Below are 14,862 nucleotides of genomic sequence, written 5' to 3' on the forward strand. Positions count from 1 at the left end.
ACCCGCATGGAACATAAAAGGTCAAAGGGTCACGAAGTAGAACTGTCGGCCACTCTGTAAACAAATACAGTGCAGCTCAGCCTCTGACTAACAGGACACTACGGCTGGTGATCGCAACCTCATTTGATTGAATTTGTGCACGTGAAATAAGACTGCAAAAACTGAAGATGAAATGAATGTGTTGCAAATGACCTTCACTGTCAGATGGACTCACACTTTCCAGAAAAAAAGAAAAGAAAAAAAAAAGTGCTGAGGTAAGTGAAATTTCGACATTTAATTTGACTTCATTTTTTATACATGCAATTACCATGCACACAACTTGTTTCTTGGTGTGCTCTCAAATGAATAGAATCCCAAAATAGAAATGTTTCAAAGTGACGTTTCTCCCAACTTGTATAAAAGTCTGTCACGACTGCAACAAAAGGTAAACGCGGCTCCCGGTTGCGACAACGGTCGAGAACCACCGGCGGAAACAACATCCTGTTGCTTGTGACTTGAATTCAGATTTTTTTTTTGTTGGTCAAATCTCACATTGGCTTAAGCCTGCTGTGAAATGTGCAAACCAGGAAAAACTTCTCACAAGCCGTTTGGACGTCGGCTTTGGCAATGGCGCGTCTGTGCTTCGGAATTCATCCGCTCTAAAACCAAAATTCTCTCGGTTTTGCTGTGCTCTTCAAAAAAAGAACGTAGCCGCACGACAGGCTTCTGTTTTGCGACTACTTTAAGTGGGTAAAAGGGAGATAAGTGCAATCAACAGAGATGCAGAAATTTTCTTGATCTGTGAGGCACTTTCTTAAATCAAATTCTAGAAAAGCAAAATTCATATTTTGTAGCTATGGATGAAATGGGGCCACTTGCATCAATAAAAAAAAGGCATCAAGAAATTTGGATTGAATACCTACACGATCGATCGTACACAATAACTTAAAACTTCCATTCATTCATTATACAAGTACATTCTTATTTTAAAGGAGTCCCATGCCCAAGCCCCTCCCCCTCCTAATGAAAACAAACAAACAAAAATGTCACGAAAGTGTAGGTAAAACGTTCAAGTCCTTCACCGAAGCTGTGGTTCAACCAGAAACGTGCGACGGAATAAAACGCTGTCAGCTCTCAAACAGTTGGACGCCACGATTTGACATTCTGGGGCTTGAGATGAATCAAACGAAAAGTAAGACGACAAATCCGAGAAGGAAAGTTCTTCAAGTGGATGAGTTGATGTTGCAGACACCAAAAAAAAAAAAAAAAAAAAGAGGAATCTGCAGGAAAGAAAAATTTCCCGTCGCAACGTTTTTGCTTTTTGGCGGAGACGGCGGACAAAGCTGGAGGAGGAGCCAAAAGCGGACAAACCTCGTCTTCCTTCATACGGACTCTTCGGTGGAAAGCAGCAGCGGGTTGATGTATTCAAAGCCCTCAAACTCCGATTGGTCTATTCTCTTGATGACGCTCCTGAAGAGGAGGAGGAGGAAGAGGAGGCGTTAAAAAACGGCTTCTGCGTTGTGCCATAACATTATTGATGGAAATGAAAATCATTTGTCGTCAATATCCTATTGTATTTCAGTAGGGATGCACGAGAACATCGGCGGCCGATAATTATCGGCAATAATCAACCAATTTGGTGTCATACAGATAAACCAGATAATAAAGAAATTTGCCGATAATTATCGGCAATTATCGACCAATTTGACGTCAAACAGATAAACCAGATAATAGAGAAATTCGCCGATAATTATCGGGAATAATCAACCAATTTGGTGTCGTACAGATAAACAGATAAAGAAATTCACAGAAAGTTATCGGCAATTATCGACCAATTTGACTTCATACAGATCAACCAGATCATAAATAAATTTGCCAATAATCATCGTCAATTGTCAAACAATTTTGGTGTCATAAAGATAAACCAGATAATAGAGAAATTGGACAAAAATGATTGGCAATGAGCGACCAATTTGTTTTCATACAGATCAACCAGATCATAAAGAAATTGTGCAATAATAATAGACATGCCACATTGGTCCATTTGTTGTGGCTCATATCAATAAAATTCAGCTTCATGGCGCTTTACATACTTTGAAACATTGTGTCAAGTTTACACAATGTTTCAATGTATTTGTTAGACTTATAGGAGGAATTGAGAGTATATTTGTATTCAAGTTCATTTTGCAAACAATTATCGGCTTACTTATCGGTTATCGACATCGGCACTTTCTAAATGATTGCTTGATCGGTATCGGTCGAAAATAGCAGTATCGTGCATCCCTAATTTTCAGTAGTCGAGACGCCAGGCCGACCTGTCAATGACATCACCAAATATGAATTCCTTCAACCCCAATTTTGACAACTTTGTTTGATACTGTTTGGCTAATGCTCAGCTGTGATAACACTGCAGATCTGCTTACCTTTTGGCTTTGATATGATAAGGTTTCAATGTATTCTGCAGGTTGGGCACTATCGTTCGCTCTCGGAGCTTCATGGGCAGGGAAACTCTGGGGGGCTTTCACACTTGATGTGGGGGGGGGGCATGTGAAGTGACGTCATCAGATGACGAAAATTTTTGCATGCTTAACTTTTGGCACCGATGGCTCGCTTCGCCTGATTTTTCATTTAGCTCAGCCGAAATGCAACACTAGATAAGAAATTAGCTTTTTTTTTTTTTTTTTTTCATTTTGCCATGGTGTTTTTAAATATTGTGCATAAGTAATACACATAAAAAAACTAAAACTAATACTGAAACTAACTACACCTAAACTAAAATGAAGCATTTAAAAATATAATAAAAAAAAAAATTAACAGAACCACCCTAAAAACTAATTAAAACTAACAAAATTTACAAATATTAACAAATATTTCAAATGAAATAAAAGTAACCAAAAGTCAAATTACAAAACTATTATAACCCTTTGAAAAATGGCGTACGACGTTTTCGAACAAAAACTTTTGGTTCCGAATGTCATTGAAACAAAAAGTCCAAAATAACGTTGGATGATCCTGTAAAACCTGCTTCACCGATCACCACGTCCTTCCACATCCGACCTGACGCTTCCACAGGCCAGACAATCTTCAGACCCAATTTCAACAGTTGACTCAGTTGACTGACCTTGACTGACCTTGACTGACGTTGGCTTCACACCGTCATGGCACAGTGCTGGAACCTGCAATTGGATCCTGGACTTCCTCCCACAAAAGGCCGACGAGCGTCCCGAATGCGGAAGCAAATAGCGAGCATCCTCTTTGGGCGCGCATGCTTTAGGTTTCATCATGAGCGCCCCCTGTTGGTCAGCAACATTCGTGCGTCTTCAAGCTCGCTCATGTTGGTGCGTCCAACTCGCCTTTGCGTTCTTCCCAACGACACAACGACCCGATTCAGAACTGGCACAACTTCAAAAAAAAAAAAAAAGCGATAAGAACGCCCTTGACAGAAGCAGATTCACTCGAGTTGTTTGTCTTGGGACTTTTCCAGTTCAATGGCCGCCAAGTACCAACGCAGGAGAAAAAAAACAAAAAAAACGTTCCGGCTTCCATTTTCAAAGACGGCAGGCTGGCATAGAACGTTCTAAATGTGGCTCTCCCCCATCCCATCCTGGCAAGAACCCCCCAAGCAATCCGGCCTTTTAATGTAGCAATGTAAATCTCGAACATGGAGAGTTTTCCCTTCTCCTTCCCGACAGGGCTTCACTTTTCTTTCTTCTTGTGCCAAACCCATCAGGAGTGGCAGAGAGGGGGAGACTGGTGAGCTTTTTTTTTTTTTTTTTTTTGCATCACCCCCTCATAGCGGGAGTGGGCGACATTCAGCTAACGGGAGGGAAGAGACGGACGGGGATGAGGAGATCAAGTGTGAGAGGCAGCGAAGAGCCAAGCGCCTCCTTTTGATGTGCGTTGCTGTTTGATGCGAGCTTGATATCTCCACTATTTGAACTGGCAGAGTGCTCCACCACCGCCGCCGTCGTCCCCCCCCCCCGCTGTTCATCTCCCCTCAGTGGAAGCCCCCCCCACCCCCTCAACATCCAGACTTTCCTCCCCAAAAGTCTGCCACCGTCGTCAAATTCTGTCACGTGAGTTTGGACGCACTCTCGAGCAGCCTTAATGAGCTGAAAGGCTCATTAAGGCCGGTTTGAAGAAATGCGCCACGTCGGCAGTTCAAAACACATTCACTGCCATAGACGGTTTTAGACATCAAAGATGAACTCTTTAACCGCCAAAAACGTTTAATAACGATTAGTAGAATCACGATCTATGCCGCCATAAACGTTAAATGCCGTCAACTATTTTTTATTTTTTTTTAAATCAATGACCAGAGCAATTAAGTGCAGTGTTGCTTGGTCAATGGGTTGTGAAATGTCACATGACCAAACCTAGAAAACAGGTGAGCTGTGATTGGTTACCTGAGCCCTTGTCCATGTTTTCATTTTCAGTCAACAGCAAGTTGCAAAAAAAAAAAAAGGCACTAATTGTACATGAAAAATAATGAGAGTATCAAATTAATTATAGACAAAATATTAACTATATTACTATAATGGGCTAATAAATAAGTGACATATCTCTTTAACTCATTCACTAGTAGCCATTTTTATTGAAGCAACCTCATTTGCTCACAGATTTTGACTGATTTTGCGAGGCCGACAGAATATTAAAACATATATATTAATAATGTAAAACATGGAACCTACCAGAAGATTAGCGTCTCTTCGTTCATCAGCAAAAAAAAAGAAAATATATTTGTATCTGTTTCTGTTTCATCAATATTCACACTCCTGGTGAAAACATTGACAAAAAGAGCTTGTTGCAACATGGCCCTGGCTGATCTCTTATACTCTGTTGCCACTTGTTGGCTGTTTTTTTTTTTTTTTTTTTTTAAATAACTACCATTGCTTTAAGCCACACCTTCACGTCAGAGGCTGCATCAAAAGCCTTTTGGTGTGCTCTTGCACAAAACAAAACAAACAAACATGGAAACACGTTTTGGGAGGGAAGGCATGTTGACACGTTTTTGGGGTTGAATGAGTTCATGTTGGTGGTCATGACATGTGAAGAAGTGCAACTTACTCGTCATCCGGCGTTAGTTGTACCGGCTCATTCGTAAATTGTGTGTCAAAATTTTCAAGGCCGTAGTCGTCTGAGATTTGAGGCTTGAAGGGCGCCGTCATCTCCTTCTTCTCCAGCTTGATGGAAACAAACAACAAATGGACTGAATCAGTCGATTCACATGGCCACAATGTATCAAATACGGACACACATATAAATAGACATTTTGGATCGAGTTTGTTCAAAAAAGTACATGTTCAAGTGTACTGAAGATTCCCAACAGTACAAAAGTGTGAGTGATATTGTCTAAGCTATCTTTTATCTTTTAATGCTAATCAATGAAGAAAGCAGAGAAAAGAAGAACTAGAGGTTGAGGTTGCAGCATTATTTCATGCCAGCGATTCAGCCATGGGGAGTTTTGTACAGTTGGTTTCCATGGTTTCATATCTGAGGACATTCTCTGGGAAACAATATTGAATTGGGCTGCCACCGATCATGGTGGCTTGTGAGCAAGAAGTTTAACATTTGTTCCACACGTTTGTCAAAGTAGACGGAGCCCGATTTTGTTATTTGAGTAAAAAACAAAAAACAAATTGTTTCCCAATATTTGATGCTTACGAGCTTACGAATTCAAAATTCAGACAAAACTGTCCTGGTAATTCATTATTTAATACAAAATGCAAAGAATACTTCATGTGCAAAGTCAAGCTGATATCCTGTGACTTATTCTGTTGTATTGTATGAATAGCAACAGATGGATCCACAGTTTTATTGCATATTATGCCATCTAATGAAAGAACATCCTGCCTATCATTATACGTTGCAAGCAAAGAAAAAAAACGATCACAAACAAAGATACAATATGTGTAATCCAAAGTACAACTTTTGAGACATCCCTGATGATCTCAGCACTGTGGTTGGGAATCACTTCCATATGAATTAAATACCCACATTTTTTACAATGTTTTAACGAGTGCCGACACATTTTAATGTCTCAAGATTCTCCAACTGAGATCGCAGAACTTGTGAATGTACATGAGAAATACAGTATCAAACAGTGACAAATTGCCCGAATTGTGTATGTGAAGCACACAATTAAAGCGATACCAGATCTGAAATGGTATAAAAATTGAACAAAAAGGGTCTATGCATGATCAAATTTCTTTTTTTTTTTTTTTATTACATTGCTAAAAAGTTTATTAAAGTGATTTACTCATCGATATTTATTTGAGGTTGAAAGTTAGGTGTGACTAATTTCTGCTTTCTGAGACAAGCTCAAAATGAAACAAGTCGCATTAAAGTGCTGACCATGCAAACTGAGGCTAACAAGAGAAGCTTGCTGGATTTGAATGTGGGTCAAATTGCTTGAATCACCTTCGGTCCACTCAAACTGGCCTGTTTGAATCATTTTAAACCAAAAGCTGCTGAATTTCTTGATTTTGTAAATCTTACTCATAGTATGCTAGTCTACTTTTATGTGTACATTTGTTTGGTTATGAATCCACCTTTTTCGCCAACTCGCCGTCTACGGGTTTTCATTTTCTTCTCGAAATAAATGTTCTGATTGATTGATTGATTGATTGATTGATTGAGACCCTGAACTGATCACTTCATTGGGCACTTGTGAAGTGATGACTGAATGTGAATCAATCGTACACCAGCTCCAAAAAAAAAAAAAAAAAAAAAAAAAAGTCTGCCATGTGATTGTGAACCGATCGGCCCATCGGGTCAGAACATCTCGAACTTTGCTGCCTCATTCTTCTGATTCGTCAGTGCAAATAGACCTGGAAATGAAATTTTCCTTGATTGCTTCCCGTAAGCGCAGCATTGAACTTATTTGTGCTTTTGCTCGTTGATGTGCCTGCAAATTGCAGTTGGCTTTTTTTTTTCTTTTTCTTTTTTTTTCCCCTGCATATACCCTCACATGTGGCATGTTCCGACCAATGAATGCCTTGGACGCAACAGTTTCTGTCTGTTCTGTCGCTTGGTTCGTGTTCAGATTTCTGATCCATAAAGTAGAATCAGCTCAATCATCGTTTTAAACTTCGGTCTCATTTGCAAGACTCGATTGCCATATCCTGGTGAGGCCTCTTGTCGGTTGAATTTGTATAAATAAATAGGTAAGATATTGATCTTGGCCAAAGAGTGGTGAAGAACGTAGTCTAGGACAAAGTTAGATAAAAATGGGGCAAAAATGTTGCCCTGAAGTTGAAGTCGACCTGCTGAAATGTTGAAAAGTCAAATTTCACCATTTATAGTTTACTCCAGCCTTGCATTTTGGTGTACGGTTGTTTAGAAAAATGCCGTTATTGCTTCAACAAGTGGTTGTTGAATACTAAGGCTGCAACTCATGATTATTTTAATAACTGAATGTGTCAATTAATTCTTGATCATTTAATTGGTTTAACTAGTAATATTTCCAGCCATTTATTCAATAATGGGACGTTTTCAAACTGACAGTGCAGAAAATGCACAATCAAATGAATCAAGCTTAAGTTACTGGTTTGGTCCTGTCAGAAAATTGGCACAAAAAAATGTTGATAATTGTTTTCCAAATTCAAAGCAGATGTTTCAAAGTTAGTTTAATAGACAAAATGACTGTAGGACCGGATCACTGCCGGCATGCATGGAGAGTGAAAGAGGTGCGCAAACAGTGCCGCACCACTTCAGCTTGCTTGCTCAAGGGCACCACAATAGTAGCCTGCAAGCAGACTAGCATCTCCCCAATGTTGTCTAGTTGCCGTTTGAATTTTTGTGGACAGAAGGACTCAAACACATGACACTGCTGCCCCAATCAGTTTTGGGAATCGGTTTGATAAACCAGATTTCTGTTACGCTGTTGATGGCACCAGCATTTAAAAAGCATTTGAAGTCAATCATAAGATTTTCCCAAATGAATTTTGTGTTATGTTGTCAAGACCTGGTGGACATGTTATCGACTAACTCGGGAATTTGAAGATGCGTTAAGTCCACATTAGGACTTGAGACTGCGTCAAGTGAAGATATTTGAAGTGATGCGATCAATTCTTCTCATGCTTTTCGTCCAAATCTCCTTGAATCGGAATCAAACGTTTGCCTTTCTGCCCAGCTCGATTGTTAACGATGGCCCATGCAGCTCGTTACATGAATTGCTGACGGAAGGCACTTGATTGAGGTTTCCGGTTCGATTCCTCTTTGAATATATTCTACTCTGCTACAGTGTATGCTTCATCAAGTTGTTGTTGTACTCTATTGATGTTTTTAGGAGCGACATTGTGTAGATTTGCAGATGAACTGAGCTTCCTTCCTTCCTTCCTTCCCTGTTCTGCATTTTGAGAGCGTTGCTAGCATTTTCCTCAGTGGTTGTGCTGGTGTTGTCAATTGTTTTTGTCATCATTAGCAGGTTGTAAAATAATCATGAAGCGATTCCAAACTTCAAAGGTCAACCTCTGAAGATGCACACATATTGTACATGCTTCCATTCAATTTCTTTCATTGGATTCAAAGCAAGTTTCTTTGGGTGTCAAAGGCTGAGGCGGCCATGACACGATGGTACACCGAATGCTTTATGAGGAAGTCCCTTTCTTGCGGGTAACGATTGAGTCAAGCTGAGATTGTGCTCCCAATGGATGTTGTTATGTTCATTGCTTATTTGCTGCTTTCATCAATTTTGTATTTGCTGCTGTGATTTGGAAAACTCCTGCATAATAAAGCAGCGTATCTCTGTTGCAATTCATTTTCCTGTCATATGTAAAGTCGACATCAGATCCCATTCGGGGCATTTAAGTCCCCTCTAAAACCCGTACGCAGCGAGCAGGAACATTTTTGGTAACACGTTGAGGTTTTCCGAAAATTAGTTTACATTCGCTTTATTTGGGCAATCTGGTTTCAAATCAATGTTTTCATTCTACGTCTAGAAGGGTGAACGTTGACCAAGGAAGTTGTCGAGCTTTCCCTACCTTGTTAGGATTTGCACGCTGACTGTTTGTCTGCGCTTTAAAAGGTAGAAAAGCGCGACCGGCTTTAATAGTAGAAAGAAACGCGGTCATCCGCTCCCAACCAGTTAAAAACTGAGATTCATGAAATTTGGAACAATCACTTGGCCTAGTCTGCCTTTTGCACGTTAGTTCAAATTGATTCATTATCAAGCGTCTGATTTCGTCGATAAAGAATGGCCGTCGTCATCGACAGCAATGATCATCGCAAAGGATCGATTCCATCAAGCTCGACACTTGTCTGGCAATAAAGAAACTTGCATTTGGAAAGCCAATGAAAGAGGGAGGCAGGTAAATGCTATTCAAACATGTCATCTCTCTACAGAGACTAAACTGCCTGATGAATATTAATACGTAGTAACAACGGTAGCAAGGGTGTGCCAGTGCTGTCAGGACTGGAGACGGGCTTGTAGTTTTTTGGGCAGTGAGCGTCGCTTCTGCACCTCTCAAAGTTTCGTCAACTTGTTTTCCCTCCGCACGATCTCGCGGCTGCTCGCTGCACTCGGGAATCTCTCGCGCTTTGATGTCCTTCCCCAGTTCGCCTTTGGTGTGTGGCAGCACTCATGAACGCACCGATTGGAACCACCCCGGTAAAGAAGCGCGCTTCGTACTGATGTTTATTCCGCGTCCAACACGGAACAGTTACGGTACACCGTGAAAACTAAAAACAAAGAAATTGCGCACATTTCTTGAAATCAAATATTCATAAACCAACAAAACAAACATACCGTGTGCGCCCTGTTAACCGGCGGTCGATAAATTGTCCAAAGGAAGTCTTTCACTCTTTCACACTTTCGTTTCGTTTCTCTCGCGTTCTAGCACCTTCTAAACTTTTTGACCCGAACGAACCGGAAGTGATTGCAACCGGAATATTCTCAACATACAATGTTTCATTAAAATAAACAGAAAAACAAAACTAGAAATGGTTTTATGTACATTTACAGTCAAATAAGAACATCTATAAAAAAAATAATAAACTCAAACAATATCTGCACAGATAATTGAGCTTGACCCTAACGTTGACGTTGTTGCCACGCCTTCTTTTTACATGTAAACCGTTTTATTCCTTCCATTCATTACAAATCAGATTTGTATTTGCAATCCACGACATTATCTGTTCACACTCACCTGCTCCCAGTCTATACTGCGGAAAAATGTGTGGGACTTGATATCTGTGAAACCTGTCTGGACCTGGCAACCCAGCCGCTCCTTCGGGTCCTGTTGGAAACAAGACGGCTGCTCAAAAATCGGAACTTGAGCAACTTTTTTTTTTTTTTCATAATCAATGTCACATCTGGATTCCCAATTCCCCCCCAAACCTAAATGGGAGCCTCATATGGAAAGTAAATGAGTCATATTGCATTTCGGATGTTCTAGAGGGAAGGAGGCGACGTGGAAAATATCTCGTATTCTTGTTTCATCATATATACGAGCTCTTTTCTCCACTACGATAATGTAACAAAATCAGAGCGTTGCAGACATAATAAATAATACAACAAGCATGTTTTGTGCAAATGTTTCTCAGGGCTGGAATGTATTTTTGTGGACTGTTTTTCTTTTAAATCATCGCCATTTGTAAGTATTTCTGTAAACAGTTTGGTGCGAGCGGGTTGAAGGTCAAATCGACAACAGTTGGAGTGTAAATGGCAAATGAGTGCAAAGGTTTTGCTTTCGGATGTGTGTTAATCATTTTGTGGAGTTCGGCTGCACTTGCAATTCGAAAGAATCTCCCTCCCACTGACTCTCTTTCTCCACTCTCATGTGGCTCAGACTTATCCTGTGCATTAAGACACGTGGCCTTGGAGGTCAGGCGCATATTGAATATCGATTTCAAATAAAAAATAAAACATCTCGTTTTACTGAACACTTTATAAGATGCTGAGTAATATATGTGATTTATTTTGGGAGTTTTAGGGTGAATCTTAGAGATCTACTGTTGGCAAAGATACTGCTTACAAATACTGGATCATTTTAACCAGCAACATTCTTGAATGAACACAAGCATATACAAGCAGGCACTGCAAATTGAAGCTATCTAACCTCGACTCAAACACTTAAAGTCTTGTTATCAGAATTATTTACTATTATTATTATTGTCTTGTTTTAAGATTATTTGTCTTTTATTTATGTAGTTTGTAAATCTTAAAATTTGTTAATTTTCACGCATAATAAGCTAAAATCCTCTAAGAGTCTATATTCACTAAAAAAAATAATAATAATAAATCAGATATCTAACCTCGACTTAAATGCTTATATCAAGTCATAGTCTTCTTTGTCTTGTTTTGAGAATTATATACTTTGCAAGAGCAGAATTTCCAAGATTATTAATCTTGTTTTAAGATTTTTTGTCTCATTTCTCACTTAGTTTGTAAATCTTAAAATTTGTATGCACAACAAGCTAAAACAATTTTGTGATTTCCTGGTCATACTTCTAAGCTCATTTGTCCCCCCCTCCAGTAAACAAGCTAACTGCTCCGTGGTCTAGTGGTAGAGTGTCTACCCTCAGACACGGAGGTTGTGGGTTCGATCCCAGGCTGAGTCAAACCAAATGCAATGACAATTACTGTTTCAGTAGTCATTTATTCTTTTAAAAAAAACAAAAAAGATGAAGTGTTTATGGCTTATTTTAAGATTTAATTGCTTGTTTTGTTACTTAGAATAAGTGTATACAACTTATTTTAAGATGTAATTTCCTTGATTTGTTGCTTAGAATAAGTGTTTTAAGCTCATTTTAAGATTAATATAGAGCTACACATTTTTCTTGTTTAAAAAAAATATATAAAATGATCTTACTGCACTGGCAGATAATTTCACTTGTTTCGAGTGAATTTACACTACGAACAAGTGTATTTTATGATCTCATATTAAGCGGACGTGTGCACCATGTATTTTGTCCTGTCCCCTTAAATGTTATTTTGACCCACAACCAACAAGTCATGTTCAAGTGGATGTTCGTACGCTCGCAGAACAACTTTGGCTACGTTGGCGGTCGTCGCTCACCTTGTTGAGAAAACCCTTGAGCACGCTGGCAGCTTTCACCGACAGAGACCTCGGGATGCGAATCGGCTTCTCCAGAATAACTGTTGGCAACAAAAAGAAGGGTGAGAGAAAAGGACGATGGTGATTGATTCACAGTCCAAACTGCCTGTGGGTCATCATGTCTGCTGCGGAAGGGTGGAGACACGGAAGACGCCATTTTGTCGGTTCGTTCCATCGTTTTGATTTTGCATACGTAGCTTTGACATTCCCGCATTTCAACAGTGATAAACAACAAAAAGTGAAAGATGTTGCTCTCAATATGTTGCTTCAAAACACGTGTACTTCATTAGAACCAGTTCTTCATTTACTGCACGTTCCAAAATCATGAAAATGCTAAGATGCCGTTGAGAACGCTTGCTAGTTACTAAACGAGAGAGGAAAAAAATGGGTAAGCACCGTAACATGAATCAGCAAATGTGTCATGCGGACCACATCAATTGTCATTAAAGAAAGATAAAGTTTTCTTTTTCTTCTCTTGCAGTCACAGACTGTAAAGAGCTGTTGCGATCACATGACCACAATGAGCCAATCAAATGGTTTACTGGAGGAGATTTGCGAGGACGACGCGACGCTTGATTCAAAGTACAGATGAAGGTGAGTCAGAAAATTGCGCTTTAAAGCATGAATGAATTTCGATTCTTCAAGAAGCCAGCATGCGCAATATGTCAATTAAAAATATGAGTGTATTGTTGGTTTGCTTGTTTATTTGTGATTGATTCTGTTTGGTGATTTCTAAGTATGTTCTTTTATATTTGATCTGGTTTTATTTTCCTATTTTATGTGCAGCACTTTGGGTCCCCTGTGGATTTTTAAAAGTGGTGCTATACAAATAAAGTTGATTGATTGATTGATTGATTGATTGATTGATTCTTGACCCATGCTGTTCCATGCTTGCTCAACTGTCCTGTAGAATGTGCACAAATGTTAATAAAAAAATATAAAAAAAAATAAAAAAAAATAAATATATATATACCCTGCTGCTATTTGAGGGAATATGTAGCTATATGCTATACTTTTTCCATATCCATTATTAACAATGCCATTCTATAAAAACTTGAAAAAATAGAATTATGGTGACTGTATGGGACTTGAAATTGCAACCAGAAAAAGATATAGTGAAAAAAACGTCACATAATGAATATTCTTCACATTATTGTCATATGAGCTTGGCTTAGATTCGCTTTTTCCATGTTTTGACTCAATGCGCCACAGGCAGCATATTATGAGTATGTGACAAATGAATGCAGAAATAATACAACGATAATATGCTGCAGGCTTGGAAAAAAATCATTGTGTGAAATATGTTGACTTTTAATATGACTAGCACGGTGGGCTTGTTTTTTCTTATGAATCAAACATTTTTTCAAGGTCCGAAGCGCTGGCTGAGGCTGGCACATGCGTCATATCAGCGATAGCCAAAGTAGGACCCGGCTCACGGTTCAGCTCACTGGCATATGGCTGAGCAGCTCCTATAGGGAAAGACTCGATATCCAGCAACCTGCTGTTCTACCAGCAAAGCCGCTCGGAGGTTGCTATGCTGGCAGCAGATGCCACTCGATGCTCATGACAGGCACAGCATAGACAGATTGCATCACCCGGGCGGGCTGTTGCATTCTGGAGGAATTTCTGTTGTGCAAAGATGGGAGGAGGAGCAGGAGGAGAGTGCGATGGGGGATGTGCAGTGTAAATGAAACACAAATAGCAAAATAGGTTTTATGTATGTGCATGAAAATTGTATATCATGAGTAAGAGTATATGATTAATAAATGTATTATGGTATATATGTCTAGGAATTTCATGTACATATGTTGCTATGTTTTTAGTTGTAAAAATATTAACCTCGTATTGTATTAATAATGAAATAAGTTTAAATGTATAATGCATGAGGGGTAGGACTAGATAAGTTTTTTTTGTTTTTTCTTTTCTCATTTTTGTTTCTCCGCTGTTTGTTTTTATGTTTATGTTCAATCAATCAGTAACCATAAGCTACTCCCACGTGATTCTGTCACGCCGCCACCTGCGTGACAGGCCATGCTTTTATTTTGTTATCCATGTTTCCTGTATTATTGTGAAAATCCTTACTCTCCTATCCCTCCAGGTCACTTACCCTTCCTGCCGCTCCATAATCACCGGTCCCCGCCCATGATTACGAACACCTGCCACCAATCAGACTGACAATAAAAGCCACCCACATTCTACCCTCAGTGCCGAAGTGTCACAGTCAGTGCATGGAAGCGTCCCACAGTCCTCGAGTCCTTGTTCCTGTTGCTTTGTTGTTTTGCCTTGTTTTTGTGCCTTATCCTCCACAGCGGAGCGCCCTTAGTTACCCCTTGTGCCTTGAGCCTTGTTTCCTCCCTAGCGGAGCGCCTTTTGTTGTCCCCTGTACCTTTTGCCTGTTTTTTCCTCCCCAGTGGAGCGTTTTTAGTTCTCCACTTTTTGATTCCCCTTTCTTCTCTCAAGTTGAGAGTAGACAGCTGTTGGCCGGGAGTAAACCTATTGCCTTTTTGGCCTACCTTTATCCTGCGACTGAGTCCTACCTCTCCTCGTCGTGTCAGTACACTTCGGCCAGCATGGACCCAGCAGGGAAGGTCGAGGCGGCGCTGCAGAGCCTTGAGCTCCGGCTTGCCAACCAGGAAAAGGTTCAGCAAGCCGTGGTTTCGGAGCTGAAGGAGCTGTCGAGCCAGGTCCAAGGACTGGTGAGCCAATCGCGGCGTCGAGCTCCAGCCTCCACCGGACAGCTACCCCTCCCCGAACTCTCTGTCCCGACCACGTCATTCACCGGGGTAGGATTGAGACTGGCCTCCCCAGAACGATACTCCGGTGA

General features: G+C 40.1%; 1 protein-coding gene across 3 annotated transcripts in view; it reads right to left on the reverse strand.

Moving 5' to 3' along the window:
• Nucleotides 1–255: 255 nt before the first annotated feature.
• The window catches only part of prkcz (protein kinase C, zeta), a 57,249-nt gene continuing 42,642 nt past the window's right edge, over nucleotides 256–14,862 (reverse strand). For all 3 annotated transcript variants that reach the window (XM_077511935.1, XM_077511936.1, XM_077511937.1), the window contains 4 exons: nucleotides 12,000–12,079; nucleotides 10,128–10,217; nucleotides 5,047–5,162; nucleotides 256–1,449 (listed from right to left, as the gene is read on the reverse strand). In XM_077511935.1, the coding sequence (XP_077368061.1) occupies nucleotides 1,362–1,449; nucleotides 5,047–5,162; nucleotides 10,128–10,217; nucleotides 12,000–12,079 (374 nt within the window). In that variant the 3' untranslated portion in view covers nucleotides 256–1,361. The remainder of the gene's footprint in view (nucleotides 1,450–5,046; nucleotides 5,163–10,127; nucleotides 10,218–11,999; nucleotides 12,080–14,862) is intronic.

Source organism: Festucalex cinctus, chromosome 2, assembly GCF_051991245.1.
Source record: "Festucalex cinctus isolate MCC-2025b chromosome 2, RoL_Fcin_1.0, whole genome shotgun sequence".
Taxonomy (NCBI): Eukaryota; Metazoa; Chordata; class Actinopteri; order Syngnathiformes; family Syngnathidae; genus Festucalex; species Festucalex cinctus.